Below are 15,916 nucleotides of genomic sequence, written 5' to 3'. Positions count from 1 at the left end.
GCTCTCCTGAAATCAAAGTACATCACTATGAATCTTCACATACAGGATCCTCTATAAAAGAAATGACATTTTAGTCACTGACATGGTCTCTGTGTGATCAAAATGTGTGCCATGAATGACTGTATTAATGAATGAGGTACACCACTTGCGCTTTAAAAAGGGGGAAGAGATCGAAAGAAACTCTGGGTTTACCAAAACCTGCTCATGGCCAGGTTAGGTTCACAGAGTAAGTTACTACGGTTACTGACTCAGAGTATAAGTTACCTCTCTTTTAGAAACGGGCTTGAGTTAACCCACTTTCTCGGGGTTGACATACCTCACATTCTGAAACGATAAACCCAGTTTCCCTCATTTCAGGGTTAATATAATCCGTTTTCACTTAACCTCATTTCTGAAACGGCCCCTGGAAAACTGAAATGATTGCATTATCTAAATATAAACATATTCATAAATAAAAATAGACAAAAGAAACCTAAACGTGGGAAACAATCATTGAATTGACATAAGACAAAACAACAAATAATAAATGTTTCCTACTGCTTGGTTACCTAATATGCATCTAGATATTCCAATCTTTTATTGGCAAAGAGTGACAATATTTCTAATAGTACAAATATATTTATAAAACTATCATTTAAGGCTTCCCTCAAAACGAATATAGACAGACATTGGTTATTCAAGGTCAATTTTGGTAACGTTACATTTATCAATGTGAATTTCATACATTTACATACATTTTACAAAAATAACAGACAGACTTCACAACAAACCAGACATTTAGAGAGCAAACTTTGTCCACTTGGCAATATAACCATGCCGATCACTGTATTTAAATTTATTGAGTTCACTTACAAGTTTACGAACAATATGCATTGAAAAACAGATAAAAATGTATCTGCCAAGGACATCGTACATTAAAACGCATCATATATATATATATATAAAATTATTTCACAAAGCAAAGGGGATGAGAGTTATGATGGAACAAGTAAGAAAATCAGATAAAAAGTTAAAAACATTTACAAAAAAGACAACAAATTGAGCAAATATGATGGCTAGACTACTTTCGATTAGCAGAGGCTGTTCCAATGACACAGTCGTTTACCTGCAACACAGAAACCAAACAAATATTAATTTATGAAATGTGTGACTAAAAAAATAAAAAATAGTTTCATCATTTAACACTGACCTTGCTGGCAAAGCGCAGAGAATTCAGACTCTCACTGAAGCTCTCTTCCTCAGGTGATATATTGACAAACATCAAACTAAAATGGAAAAAATATAATTTCTTTAAAACACAAAAATATTAAAAATAATATTTAATAAAAAAATATTCAAAAGAAAATGACGTTGGTCACAGCCACATGAAACACATGTCCTGCTTACGTTTTGCTGTTGCCTCCAAGGCAGTTCTGCAGAAGGTAGGTGAGCTTTGAGTTACGATAGGGAACAAAGCTGTCCTATAAAAGGTTAAAGAGACAAAGCATCTGGGTCAAATATTATCATTGTAAAACAAAAACAAGCAACGTATTTTGACTAAAAACTATATACAGTACATAATACACTTAAATCACATCAATGTACCTTGTTGGCCAAAGCTGCAATCACAATCCCCAGGTTAGTGAGGGAAGAGTTGATGGCTGTCATTTCTTTAAAGCGTTCTCCTTGTGACTGACTCTTCTGCACTCGTTCACTACCGGCCAGATCCACCAGACACAGTATGGCTGAAATGCAATTGCAACAAACATTTAACAGACCATCAAAGAACATTTCCCCAGCCCTTACATCAAATACCAAGTTATGGCTTTAACTCTACTATACAGTTTTTTTATTACAAGAGTTTTCCCTTTATCTAATCTAGACCTTGATTCCAATCTTTAAACATCCAACTCTCAGGTATCCATTTGAAATAATGTTCTTACATTAAATATCTGACTCTGAATTTGATTTTTGATAACTGTTCTTATCTGGACCTACAGTCCCCGTTAAAGCAGTGTATTTAACATATCAAACAGAGTCATTATAGAAGCTATGAGATACTTACACTTGCATTTGGTGTCTCGAACAACGTTCTCTCCCTCTATGTCTAGCTGGAACACAGAGTGAGAACGAGAGGAGTGATCGTTCATGCAGGTGCGGGCAGTCGAGCGGTTCTGGTTTGCCAACATGATCAAGTTGTGCACCTGAAACACAAAGAAATGCAAGTAAATAAGTATCAACACACATATGAAGAGACATTTCTGAAATGTAAATTTGTTGTCATTTATAGTACTCTTAACAATTAAAGTAAGCTGATTTCCCTTTTTAAATCTTGAGTATTAGTTCTCAAACAAGGCTGTTAAGAGAAAACCAATTTTGTTTAAAAACCAACTATTACTTCTAAACTTATGAACCTGTGACTTTAATCTTAAGTATATTACTGATGCTAAAATACTTCTTGTAAAACACTACCTCATCTTCATTGTTGACTTTTTGGTAGGTCAGGTTGGTAACTGTGATCTCCGTGTTGGACACCTTCCTGATCTCATGTTCAGGTCTCTTGTTTGGTTTTCCAGTGTACAGAAGATCTCGAAGGGTCTCGTTGTAGATCTCCACAAAGCTGGCGGTAAAGGTGTACTAAAAAGCAAAAAGTAGTTACATTCGAAGCACATAAAGTTACATCACTCATAATTATGTTACGAATAATCCTTTGTCGATCTTACCTTCCACCCTTGCTCACCGAGCGCTTTGGCAGACTTAAATATCTGCTTGACAGCACGAGGAATAACCCCCCACGAATCCTCCAGATCGCCTCCTTCCATGGTGAAAGTCTTACCACTGCCGGTCTGTCCATAAGCAAAGCAACAAACGTTGTACCCGTCCAAAGCCGACTGCACCAGCAGGGAAATCTCTTCGAAAACATCGTTTTGAGCAGTGCGTGGCCCAAACACACGGTCGAAGCTGAAGTTATAGCTTTTCTGTGTGTCAGTCGTGCGACCGGTGTGCGACTAGAAAGAAAAAGGGGAAATTGTAGAACCTCTTCATGTGCTTTCAAAAGGAGATTACAAGAAATCAAGAGTAGGTAGGGGTAAATTTACCTCCTCCATTTTGGCAAGCGTGAGAGATTTGTTGTCATGGGCCGGCAACTGGATATGCAGAATATCAGACTGATTGCTGTTCAGAAGTGGGCGGACCCTACAAAAGACTCTGATGTTGCCCTAAAACAGAATGTAAAAGAATGAAAATCTAAGAAAAATGAAATGTAAACAGATGTATACACACATGAAAAGGATTCATCACTGCTTACTTTCAGTTCCTGAATGGTGTTGTGGAGTTTCCTACGCTCCATTTCTCCAAGATGAAGCTCTTCTCGTTGACGGGCCACTATCTCTTCAAGGTTCCTGACCATCTCCTGACTCTCCTTCAAACCGTCCTGACACCGGCTCAGTGCAGAGGTCTGAATGGAGAGCTGAGTCTGAGAAAGAACACAGATTGATCATTTACACCTACTCATGACAAAGATAAAAACACTTCAAATAAAAGAACACATCTCAACCAATCCGATCACTAGTGGACACGCATGGTGGATGTACCTGTACATTACGGAGCTCAGACTCCAGATGGTCCCTGAGTCCCTCCAAAACCTTGTGCTCCTCAGTTAGCCTGTTGAGATTTTTTTGGAAATCATCTCTCTCTTTTGAGGTCTGCTCCAGATCATCTCTCACAGTCGCCAACTTGACCAGCTCTTCTTCACAGTTCCTAAAACAAGAGGAGCAATATTAGACAAATACTGTGCCACCAGGTTGAGTTATGCTCGGTTTAGTTTTTTTAATTCACTAACCTGAGGCGTATTTTGAGAGCATTGTTCTCCTCTTTAATTTCAGCTTCACGTTTGTGAACTTTGTTTATGGATTCTTTCAGAGTATCGTTCTCATGATTTATAGATTTTACTCTGCTCTGATAATTCTGGACCTTGGCCTCCATGTCACTGACTTTGCCCTTCAGGTCCCAACCTGGCCTTCGGGACATACCTGTAGTTACTAAACATGAATGAACTCCAGTAAGTCGTCTTAAAAATATAACAATCGACTATTTAGTAGATTGTCTATAACAGTAGACTATTTTATTCTGTTCAAGTTATTTTTACCTTTGGCAACTGCTGCGATTGGTCTTTTTTGGTCACCTTAATGCAGAGACAATATTCATGTTAAGTTTTAAATAGATTTATTTACTTAAAATATCAGATGTGATTAAAGATATACCTATAAAGTCAAATTTAAATACCTCTTGATGGGGCAACAGCCACTGTTGCAGCTCCAGTTGGACGAAGAGGTTTGACTGATGAATGATGAGAGGTAAATATAAATCTTCCAAACTCTAATACATTTGCTCTTTTATTCAGAGACCTTTAAAAAGTCATGAGATGCTAAATCACAGCATTACTAACCAGCAGCTTTGACCGGCACAGGTCGTCTAGGAGGCACAACACTAGCGGGTTTGAACCTCTGAGGTGGCTCTGCGTCCACCTTACGCATTTTCTTCTGAAGAAACAGAGTTTATTTAGCATATATCCAAAACATCAAAAAAGTGAAATAATACAGAGTACATGTTAAAAAGATAGACCTGTGCAGGCTGTTGTTGCTCCCCATCCATGCTATTGGTGTGTGCACGTTTCCCAGACATAACTGGGAGGCGGGATGTTGTATTCTGAAAAATAAAAATAATAAAATAATCTGTTTGACAGAAGGAGTATAATAGACCTTCATAGGCACACATTGTTTTGTACGTATGACAGGAGGCGTAGGCACTTCAAGCATATACAATGCAGAGGAATGTTGTGTTTAGATACAAGTTATATTCATGTATTCAGCACTCAAACGTGCTGTTGTGGTATGTAATGTAATGCATGCATTCATCTTACCATATAAATACATCATGCAAAATAACGGCCGCATGTTTATTTTGACAGAACCCAAGCTTCAAATGCATGTACACAAGCGTTTATGTTAGTGCAAAATCTTACCTCTTTGTTCATAGATCTTCTTTAATTCTTCCTCAAGACAAGCACAAACTAAACACAAAACCCAAAATGTAATTTAACGTTAGTTGGTAGATTTATTATTTATATCAAAAACAGAAACAAATAAACAAAGCACAATTTATTGATTTTCGTTGTTTAAAAATAATAAAAAGAGAGCTGCAAATGTGAATCCACAAAAACAAAGAGTGGTTGCGTATAAGATCGTATTGTATTTGAACGTAGCCGACGTCAGTCGTTTAACTTTACAAAACACACACATTCGCACAAAATAAACGTTATTTTGATAAAGAAAATATAAATATGTTCAACACGCATGAACGTTACAATATTTACTCTTGATGTACATAAACAAACAGGAAAATAACCCACCTTACATACGAAATTAAGAGCTACGATGCTAAAACACTCCTGTCCCGTAGCCGTTTGGATTTCAAATTGAAAATGTGTTTGGTGGCTGTTCGGCCGCCACTCATTGGTCGGATCTGAACCAATCAATACAAAGCACAGAGAAGTTCCGCCTAAATGGGCGGGAACAGTCGTTCTTCTCCTTTTTCAATGGATACTTCAGTTCACCGCCCCAAAATGAAAGTTCTGTCATCATTTAATTCAAGTTGTTCAAAATCTGTGTACATTTCTTTGTTCTGATGAACACAGAGAAAGATATTTGGAAGAATGCTTATAACCAAACAGATCTTTCCCCCCATTTACTCCGATAGTAGGAAAAATGCTTTATCATTTTGTTCTGTTGAACACAAAAGAAGACATTTTGAAGAATGTAGAACAGCAAACCGTTCTGGGGCACTTTTGACTACCATTGTATATTTTCCTACTATGGTAGTCAATGGGGGGCAAAATATGCATTCTTCCAAATATCTTTCTATTGTGTTCATCAGAACAAAGACATTTATACATTTATACAGATTTGGAACAACTCGAAGGTGAGTAAATGATGACATTTCAGTGGGATAACCAACGCTTTTAATTAAAATGTAGAATATGTCTGATGTTGAAAATAAAATGTATCAAATGTTATCAGTTTGCGTAACATGTCTTTATTAGAATGGAATATTGGGATATTTCTGACACATCAATACATCATGTATAAGTATTAATAATGCGTAAACACGCAGATCATTTCATATTCACAAAATTCAAAAAGTTGGAAACGCATTGGGAAAAGCCATTTATTTCAAATTCATATTTATTAAGAAGCATAATCAGACATCAACATTACAAATTTCAAACACCCGACTAAAAAGCATAACTTAGATAAACAATTGTTAAACAAAACAAAATTAAAGACCTCACATGCCGGAAGTCATTTAGGCGGTGAGCCTCTTTATCATTTTGACCTCATTTACCGGAAGTACAGTCGAGCGGAGTCGGTCGGACAGCCCTTCGAGAGAAAAAAATAGAAAAAAATTGAGGGGAAAAATCGGTGAATCCAAGGGGTTCGGGCGGATTTGGACGAAGTTTCCGAACTGTCCCAGCCCGGAGGAGCCCTGGGGGTTGAAAGGGAATCGCCAGCACCGGTAATTAACATAGAGTTATGAGTCAATTGTGAATTATTTCTCCAAATATGAGCAACTCACACGGGCGCTTCTCCCCCTGTCTCGCCAGCCGGAAGTCTGCATGAAGCTGCGTCTCTTTCGCATTGGCGTCGACGTTTTTTTCTCTCTTCGTTTTTTTATCCTCGACTTTTTTTTCTTTTTTTCTTTTCTCAGCGAGAGTAACCGAGAGAGGGATGGAGGCGTATGGGGCATTATTGTTTGCGAGCGGAAGTTTACATGTTGTTTAGTTTGTGGCAGTGCTTCTTGCGCGGAAAACAAAAGCTGACCTTTAATGGAGGCTGGTTATGGAAGCCCCGATATCATTAATGGGTGTTTTGTATCTTTTCAGCTACCTTGTTCATGCATATGTTATTAGCGGCAGGCAGGCACTGCCACTTGGCTGTTCTTGCAGTATAAAAACATGTCTGCAACCCTTGAAAAACAAATTATTCAAGAAGTTGCTCGCGTGGTGCCCATCCCCTGGTTTTATTTAGGCATGCATACGAAATTAAAAGATTAAGTCAGATTATGCACAGTATTCTATTCTTCTAATAAACTGAACGATTGCTGTGGTTTTGCTTGTATCAGCAATTGCAGACATTCAGGAAGTTCTCGTCGCAGGATCGCGAGGCGATGCTTTTTGTTTTGATGTCTATGGCACGCGCTTGGTTGAGCGCCCATGCAAGATATGAAACTCCTTTCCGTCTTTAATGCAATAAAGAATTTCAGCAGAAAAGTTATGTATATATGTAAATAAAAGTCAAAATATAAGAGGGTGTAAATGCTGTGATTTTATTCTACTGTTGTGTTTTTTTGTTGCTTTTCACTAATCCACAGTATGCCTAAAGACTTGTTTTTTTTACGTGTGTCTGTTTTACACATGTGTGCATGCGTCATGAATCTGAAACCCAACCTCTTTGCCTGTCTTATGATAGACATTTGGGTCATCCACTAGAAAGATGTCCATACACTCTTTGCCTGAACTCATAAAGGCATTACTGTCACAAGAATAAATATGCATGACATGGCGGTTAGCAGATGTTTCAATGAAAATATATGAGTCTAAGATACAGGTTACAGCAAGTAGCCATGTTGGAATGTGTGGGACGCTTGGGTGTCAAAATGAATGTTTATTCCCCAAGTAAACACACCTTTAAAAGGCCGCACCGGAAAAATAAAATGGCGAGGTGTCATTTCACAACTGTTGCCAAAGGCAGAGTGGGTGTTTTACAAGTTATGTTGCTTTTCAATTTCAGAAATAATGGAAGATTCCCATTTCAACTCATCATACTTTTGGTCTCCCGTTTCAACAGTACAAGGACAGGTAGACACCTTATTATTGGACTCTCTTGTATCATTGCGTCTTTCGACGAGACACCACGCCAACAGAGCACAATCTAGTAATAAAAAAGACAAAACAACCAAACAAGTCCAACACCAGCCCTCTCACTGTGCACTGATCCATGTGAAAGTTACACACTGGAACCCGTGCACGAGCTTTTCGAAAAATAAAAATAACCCTTCCCTCGCTGCTCTCTCCTCTCCCCTTCATCCATCTGTTCATCGTCTGCATTCATCTCTCACTCCATCCTTTCTCTTTCCTCGCTCCCTTTTTCCCTTGTTTTTTCCCCATATACTCCCCCTGTGATTTAGATCGAGAACGCCATGTTTCTGAACAAGATGAAGGAACAGCATGGGCCGGAGAAGAACGCTTCTTTTGCGCACTCGTCCATGGCGCACTACCCGACAGCGGTGTTGACGGTGCCAGGCTCAGTCGCGATGGACGTGGGAGCTGTTGGGAGGGTACCCAAACAAGAGGGTGGCGGAGGTGGCACTGGAGGTGGGGCAGCAGGGGCTCAAATGGGTGGAGTTGGAGCACATCTGCACCCGCCTCACACGTCCCAGAACATCACGGTGGTGCCTGTGCAATCTACTGGCATCCTGACATCAGGTGGGTTTTCAAGGTTGCAATGTAACTTTCACTAAACATCAGGAAACCCCCATGATGATGGAGATATGATATATGAGTATATAAGTTAAGGGTTTTAATGACGTTTTAGCGTGTAAGCTGTACAATATGGTGTTAGTAGAATTTTTTATCTATTCATTTTTCTTTTTCCCCTCTCAGCTGGGTTAGTGATCGCAACTCCTGCTTCCTCTCAGTCATTTGTGTCTGGACCGCCCACCACAACCATGATTGTGTCTGCATTGCAAACAAACACAGGTATACACCTCTACTAACCGGTCTGACCCACTCACCATCCCTTTATTCTTTGGAGATTTTACATATTTGTAATAATAATGTTTCTTTACACTGCTGTATACACAAAACATACCAAGGTTCATTAATGTAATATGTATTACCTTATTAAAGAGTAACTATTACAATGTCCTTAAAATGACATTTCATGCAGTGAGTAATGTTGCTGTGTGTCAATGGAAAGCAGTCTGCCAAGCTGTAAAGCCGAAAGTGAACGAATAACAAAGTTATCGGCTTGGGAAAAAAGGAGTCGACTCTGAATCACCTGAATGAGTCGTCTATCGTTCTAATTTCAGTTCCGGGTCAGATTTGCATCACTCCGTGTAATGCCCGCCTACGTTCTATTTGCGACACTGCACGCGGTAGACCAATCACAGCAGACTAGACCATCAGACCAATCAGATCAGAGTAGGCTGACAGAAAGGATGGGATTAGAGAGATGAATCGCCGAACGAATCATTTGAGAGTCAGTCAAGAAGTGAGGTAATAATAACTGCCTATTATTAGAAAATTAAAGTGTTCTTACACCGTGTATGTACGTAAACTTGTTGTTGGACACTCCATAAACCAAAGTAGGACCTTAAAAATCACAAAATATTTACTCTTTAAGTACTTAAAAAAGCAACAAACCACATTTTTTTATATTTATCACATAAAATATATGTGTTTTAAAGCTTTGTATGTGTACCTTTGTAATAAAATGCAATCTTACAAGCTGGTATTGAAAATATTGTATTTAGTTTGAAGTACATATGGGTTAGGATGCTTAACCAGTTTATAGTTTTCTTAGGTTTTTATATATATATATATATTTATATGTATATATTTTTTTTTCAGCGAGAACCAGGTTATACAACACACCAGAGGCAAGGTCTAGTTGTAGTTTTCTAGTTTATCTAGTTTGTTTTTAGGCAGAAAGTGGTATCAGTTGAATCAGACTCCATAAACTGGATGTGTCCGATAAGGGAGACAAATAAATTGTGCGGTGCTGAAGCTTCATAAAAGCCAAGACGAAGAACTGGAGATTTATAACAAATAACAGCCACACACTCTAAATCAGTGGTCTCCAACGTGGAGGTGGCCCGCATGAATTCTGTAAGGTGCCCGCCAAACACAGTGCTCAACAATAATGCTCAGCACTATATGTTGAGAATGTTCTGCTCTTTTCTATCAGAGGCTGGCCTGCCCCCCTCCCTCTATTTCCACAACCATTGTGAGTAAAATAGCACACATACATTTTTAATAACTAGAAGCACTGAATGAAACCCACTTCTACTGAAGTGAAGTAGCATTTCTAGTCAACTTTATAATGTGTTAGTGATTTTATTACATAGTTTAGAAATGTACTGGCTACAAATTTGGTCTAGAAATGTGATATGCAGCATAATAAAAAGAAAAGTCATTGCCATAGAAAACAAACAATGGTTTGTGGTCGATTCCAAATTTTTGGCCCATTACATGGTTACAGGGTTTAATATCTGTATTTAGGATTGAGCACATGCTCATGTTAGAGGATTTAGCTTTAGCTAAATATAGATCATATTAATGTTTTTTTCTTTTTGTTCTCCTGGTATGCATAGACAAAAAAGAGGATGGCAGTATTCCACCAGCTGTGGTCATGCCAGTGCCCTCAAAGCGTGGCAGAAAGAAAAAGTCTACGATGCCAAGAGCAGCCCACGCGCTCGCCACAGGAAGTGATGCACTCATTCTGGCACACCTGGCTGCCGGGGGACAGGTGAGATGATGCAGAGGTGTCGTAACAATCCGTACTTTCATATAAATAATTTTTGTTTACATCATTTTCCAAAAAGCCAGAATTGACTAACCCAGCAAAGTTAAACATTCATAGTGTTGAAATGTTGTTTATTTCTTTATTATATTATTTGATAAAAAACTATTGGAAACATTGTAATAATTCAAATTGTAAGCTTAGCTATTAAAGAAAGCTTGTGAGTTGAATCTCTGAAGCACTGAAAGTTTACCAGAACTCCCTCTTCCACAGCACAACACGAGCGACCCCTACGACCTCTCTAATGATGAGGATGACCCTCCAGGCAAAGACGGGAACAAGTCCTACAGGTATATACAATCCAAATGATGGAGTAGATTTATAGTACCATGAAAAGGAAATAAGCCACCACTATCATTAATTAATTTAATTTCAATTATTTACGAAGATAATGTTTTCTACAGATGCCGAATGTGTTCAGTGACCTTCTTCAGCAAGTCAGACATGCAGATTCATGCCAAGTCACACACAGAGGCGAAACCGCACAAGTGTCCTCATTGCTCGAAATCCTTCGCCAACTCCAGCTATCTGGCGCAGCACATCCGCATCCACAGCGGCGCCAAACCCTACACCTGCTCCTACTGCCAGAAAACCTTCAGGCAGCTCAGTCACTTACAACAACATACACGGTACAGCACACAATACATGCTTGTGTGTGTTTATGTTACATGGGATGACAATCCAAGTCACAGCATTTGTTTTGTTGTTCGAGATAAGCATCTTTCTCAATGCTTTTTCAATGCTCTATCCTAACATTATACTGTTACATACACACACACTCTTATAGATAGGATGCCAGTTTAGCATATTTTCTGAAGGTGAAAACAAACCTTTGGTCATTTCTCCAGCGCTTAGTTTGTTTCTTACACACATTTTTCTTTTGTTTCATTTACTCATTTTGGCACACTTTAGGTCGCTTAATGTCTTAATTTTGCGTCCTTAATGTGGCATTATTTTCTATATTGTGTACTTTCACAACCTGTTTGACTTTTCATATATTTGCTTTTCCTCAGCTCATGTTTATTGTATGCCTTATGGGCTTCCAAGTACTTTACATCTCCGTTGGTTTTATACTCTGTATCATTTCATCTCAGTTTGTTTCTGAAGCATTATTTCTTCTCTACGCTATTATTTTAATAGCGTTATCTTCTCTTCCTCTCATTTGCCCGTTATATTTATTTCTTATTTTATCTCTATGTATTTCTTACTATGTTTACCTTCATCCTTCATATGATTTTCATCTCTTTCAACTCTTGAGACTTTCCCATGTTGGTTAAACATGGGCTCTGGGAAGGTCTGAAATGGCCCTATACCACACAGAAGTAAGGGAGAGAGAGAGGGCAAAAAGGAGAGGGTGTGAGAGAGAATGAGACGAGAGAGAGGATGAGAACATCGTGCCTTGTGACTCAGACACAACGGAGCACACTGCTATAAGCATGAACCCGACAACACATTTTTAAAACGATCATGATTTGATCCATATTGGTTCTAATACATCTCTCTCTTTGTTTTTTCTCTCTTTTCATCCCCTACCCTTAATCCCCTGTTAGAAACCACACAGAGGGCAAACCGCACAAGTGTCCTCACTGCTCCAAATCGTTTGCCAACTCCAGCTACCTGTCCCAGCATATCCGCATCCACAGCGGCGCCAAACCTTACACCTGCTCCTACTGCCAGAAAACCTTCAGGCAGCTCAGTCACTTACAACAGCATAACAGGTAACAGACAGGGAGAGATAGAAAGAAAGAAAGAAAGAAAGAAAGATAGATAGATAGATAGATAGATAGATAGATAGATAGATAGATAGATAGATAGATAGATAGATAGATAGATAGATAGATAGATAGATAGATAGAATATTGAACCACCCCACACATTCTTCCTCTTTCTTTCATCCTGTCATCTCTTGTGCCATAGTTGTGAGCTGAGATTGGTAGGCTTTCTAGATACATTGTTTGTGGTTAGACAGTGTAGAATGAGAATATATTCATTTTGATCTCCAGTTAATTTATTATTTATTTTTTTAAAGGATTCATACTGGTGATCGACCATATAAGTGTGTCCATCCTGGCTGTGAGAAAGCTTTCACCCAACTTTCCAACCTCCAGGTAAATACATCTTCAACTGTGCTTCAGTTGACTTGGGTCAGTTGTAACTATAGACCAATAAGGCTTGCCAAACACAACGCTTTTGTCAATATAGTTTAGTAAATCAAACCGTGGTTCGCAAACTAGCTACCTAGCAATGTTATTATGCACTCTTGCTGTAGAGCAGCATGTCAAAGAAAAGTGTTCATTTGTATTTTTTTTTGCAAGTGTTTTGTTAAGGAGCTTTTTAAAAGCTCACATTACATTCCTGAACATGTAAACACTAAATGCACTGCAAGTCGAGTGTAAAAGCGTATGCACAATACGTAAATGTTAACATGTCTCCTTGTTTTTCAGTCTCATCGAAGACAGCACAACAAGGACAAGCCATACAAATGTCACAATTGCAATCGTGGTTACACGGATGCAGCCAGCTTGGAGGTTCACTTGTCCACACATACCGTGAAACATGCCAAACTTTACTCCTGCGGCCTCTGCAACCGAGCATACACATCTGTAAGATTCTGCTAACAATACCCAAACCCCTAACTTCCGGTGTTTTGTGTTTCCAATTGTGTTGTTTTTGTGTTTCAGGAGACGTATCTGATGAAACACATGCGTAAGCACAACCCAGATCCTCTGACTGTTGCGGCTGCAGTGGCTGCCCAGCAAGCCCAGCAGGGCCAAAACCCAAATCAACTGTCAGGCGGGGGGAACGGCCGTGTTCGCGGACGGGGCAGGGGCGGCGGAGCCACGGCTACAGGACCCGGAACAACGGCTCAAGGGCAGATCCAGCCGAATCCCAATCCACCAACCAGTTACTCTGTTACAGAGGGAATTCCCTGCCCCTTCGATCTGCATCAGTACAAGACCGTGTCGGTTGGAGAAATCCAGTACAAGGCCGCCAGCGTTGCCGACCTGGCGGCCCACAAAGACCTCTGCCTAACCGTCTCCACCTCTGCCATCCAGGTGGAGCATATGAACTCATAGTGGAATTCAGAGAGAGTGAAAAGACATTGACCATTAAATGGAACGGAAATAAAAACACTGCCTTGGGAAAAAAAGCAAGAATTCCAAATAGAGAGAGATTTGGCAGGATTGCAGATGGAGGACTCTATTGAACGCGACGCATGAACTATTAGAAAACATCTTTCTTAAGAGTTGCTCTGCAGTGTCACTAAAAGGCCTTACCTCTCATGACAGCTTTATATAATAGCAATGGGATTTGCTACATAACAGGAATCATGGGTTATTAAAAAACTATAACCATTAATCGGGGGAATCTTTATCAAAACCATCCCATAAATCTATTGACTTGCAACCCAAACTATGATGTAACCCACTATGTTACTACACAACATTACACCTGTTAACCAAATTGCATGTGTTCCTGTAGCTCAATTGTAAGAGCTTTGGTTAGCAACACAAAGGTTGTGGGGTCATGTCCCAGGGATCACACATGGAGATATAAAATATGTAAATTAAATGCACTGTGGGTCTCTTCGGATAAAAGCATCGGCCAAATACATATAGAAAGATGTTGCACAAATGTCTTCATTTTGCACCAGCATTTTAGCCAGATTTACCATATGACGTTAAATACAATGTGAATTCAACTTATATATAAGCTGTTGTGTAAGTTTATACCTTATCAAACTCCCAGCCCCTGTTATGAAGTTGTAATGCCTTTTATGACGCTGCTTTGCTGGCCTCCTATTGGACATTTCATGTAAACGTGAAAATGGTTTGTCATGAGAAAATGCCAGCTGAGACCTGTTGGAAAGAGGTGGCTAAAGACTGCACTAAAGTGGGGAGGGATAAAACAGAAGCTAAAGCTTATATGGGAGATGGCACTTAAAACCTTTTCTATTCTTCGTTTGTTTTTCGTCATTACATTTTAGCCATTTATTACATGTATGTATTTTTCTATGTCTTTGTATGTGTGTGGTTCGATTGAAAGCGCATGTTGAGAACATTTATGGAAAGAGGAATGTGTGAAAACATCAGTTGTCCGGTTTTTGTTAACCTAAAGAGTTGAGTCATTTTATATTCCCTTGATCCTTCCTACAGAGTGTTTGCTTTTTTCCAGAAAGGGAGAAACAATGGTTGTGCAAACAACAATTTGGTTACCAGGTACTACTTAGTAGTGTTTTTTTAAAACCTTTAATATCAATTATTATTATATTAACAGTTATTTTTATGCAGTTATTATCATCATTATTCATTGGGCTTTACTGTGTATGTGTGTGTATATATAAAGACGTGTTCATTCTATAAAGGGAAGGATTGCTTTTCTGGTCCAGCTGAAATATAATTTTTAAAAAATGTATAAAAGGCAACACTAGAGATCAGAGAATGGGAGGTTAACATGCTCCTAAACCATCTGTTCACTGACCTCCATGCTGCCGTCTGTGTCCAGTAAACAGCCAGGTGATTGGCTGATCCTCCATGTATAACCCCTGTTGTAACCCATGCTGTCTTTGTAAAATAACACAGTTCTCAATATTATTATTAGTGTTGCTTCTGTCGCTCCTAATACTTATTATTAACTAATCTTTAAACGACTTCACTGTATAGCTCAACACTCATTCATCCAACGTAACTGTTTCTCCTTATATGAACAATAAAAAGTTACACAATTAATATGGAACATGTTTTATTTTACAATGTAAACAATATTATAAAACTGTATCATAACTGCAATATACAGGTATAACTTTTTCTACTTCCAAATGTTGATATATTAGGAGAATTTCTGTAGTTTATTTAGTATATTTTGTGGCATGTACATTTGTTTTAATTCTTAGTCAACAACAGGTATTGCTTTCATATTGTCACTACCCCTCAAGAATTACTTCATTTAATCGTACAGTTCATGGAGATAAACTGCTTTTTCTTTAGAACCAACTTGCATACTTTGTTATTATAAAGCTAAAAAATGCCATTATCTAGGGTAATATATATATTATATCAACATATAAGGTGTGTTGTATATATACAATATAAGTTGTCTTACCTGAATGATTCTTACCTTATTTGCAAATCCCGAGATTCGTCAAGTCAGATGTTTTCATTATAAGTTTAAAAATAATGAACGACCAATCAAATATTTAATCACGGTCTTTAGCCAATCAAACTGTTGTCACCAGGCAGATTACGCATACGCATCAATGAACGTTGGAAAACTGTAGGATTTTTTACCTCAGGCAT

The 15,916-nt window shown here is 38.6% G+C and overlaps 2 protein-coding genes across 6 annotated transcripts; one reads left to right on the top strand and one right to left on the bottom strand.

Annotated features, from left to right (window-relative positions):
* Positions 1–519: 519 nt before the first annotated feature.
* Positions 520–6,476, bottom strand: kifc1 (kinesin family member C1). Of its 3 annotated transcripts, none has more exons than XM_057354260.1 (17): positions 6,382–6,476; positions 5,003–5,050; positions 4,603–4,686; positions 4,427–4,520; positions 4,264–4,317; positions 4,127–4,162; positions 3,821–4,019; positions 3,573–3,738; positions 3,287–3,454; positions 3,078–3,197; positions 2,703–2,987; positions 2,452–2,616; positions 2,045–2,183; positions 1,585–1,724; positions 1,387–1,460; positions 1,190–1,265; positions 520–1,105 (listed from the first exon to the last, which is right to left on the bottom strand). In XM_057354260.1, the coding sequence occupies exons 2-17, from the start codon at positions 5,012–5,014 to the stop codon at positions 1,061–1,063; spliced, it is 1,857 nt and encodes a 618-aa protein (XP_057210243.1). In that variant the 5' UTR covers positions 5,015–5,050; positions 6,382–6,476; the 3' UTR covers positions 520–1,060. The 3 variants fall into 3 exon arrangements, with proteins under 3 accessions (XP_057210243.1, XP_057210242.1, XP_057210241.1); XM_057354259.1 differs by having other exon boundaries at positions 6,324–6,397; XM_057354258.1 differs by lacking the exon at positions 6,382–6,476 and adding an exon at positions 5,390–5,585.
* znf384a (zinc finger protein 384 a) lies at positions 6,401–15,349 on the top strand. 3 transcript variants are annotated; one of them, XM_057354261.1, is made up of 12 exons: positions 6,401–6,552; positions 7,827–7,894; positions 8,224–8,521; positions 8,699–8,794; positions 10,005–10,043; positions 10,411–10,565; positions 10,833–10,909; positions 11,024–11,248; positions 12,170–12,337; positions 12,649–12,727; positions 13,064–13,222; positions 13,301–15,349. In XM_057354261.1, exons 2-12 carry the CDS (start codon positions 7,832–7,834, stop codon positions 13,694–13,696), a joined length of 1,755 nt encoding a protein of 584 aa, XP_057210244.1. In that variant the 5' UTR covers positions 6,401–6,552; positions 7,827–7,831; the 3' UTR covers positions 13,697–15,349. The 3 variants fall into 3 exon arrangements, with proteins under 3 accessions (XP_057210244.1, XP_057210246.1, XP_057210247.1); XM_057354263.1 differs by lacking the exon at positions 10,005–10,043; XM_057354264.1 differs by lacking the exon at positions 12,170–12,337 and having other exon boundaries at positions 6,402–6,552.
* The last annotated feature ends 567 nt before the right edge of the window (positions 15,350–15,916 follow it).

This window comes from Triplophysa rosa, linkage group LG16 (assembly GCF_024868665.1).
Source record: "Triplophysa rosa linkage group LG16, Trosa_1v2, whole genome shotgun sequence".
NCBI classification, from domain to species: domain Eukaryota; kingdom Metazoa; phylum Chordata; class Actinopteri; order Cypriniformes; family Nemacheilidae; genus Triplophysa; species Triplophysa rosa.
This window is presented reverse-complemented; position numbering and strand designations above follow the sequence as displayed.

Bases quoted from the DNA above. Each gene is read 5' to 3' on its own strand.
- znf384a (XM_057354261.1), top strand. From the start codon at position 7,832: ATGGAAGATTCCCATTTCAACTCATCATACTTTTGGTCTCCCGTTTCA. The intron at 8,522-8,698 runs GTGGGTTTTCAA...TTCCCCTCTCAG, and splicing joins TACTGGCATCCTGACATCAG to CTGGGTTAGTGATCGCAACT. The intron at 8,795-10,004 runs GTATACACCTCT...CTTTTCTATCAG, and splicing joins TGCATTGCAAACAAACACAG to AGGCTGGCCTGCCCCCCTCC.
- kifc1 (XM_057354260.1), bottom strand. The intron at 1,266-1,386 runs GTAAGCAGGACA...TTTCCATTTTAG, and splicing joins CTTGGAGGCAACAGCAAAAC to TTTGATGTTTGTCAATATAT. The intron at 1,106-1,189 runs GTCAGTGTTAAA...TCTGTGTTGCAG, and splicing joins CTCTGCGCTTTGCCAGCAAG to GTAAACGACTGTGTCATTGG.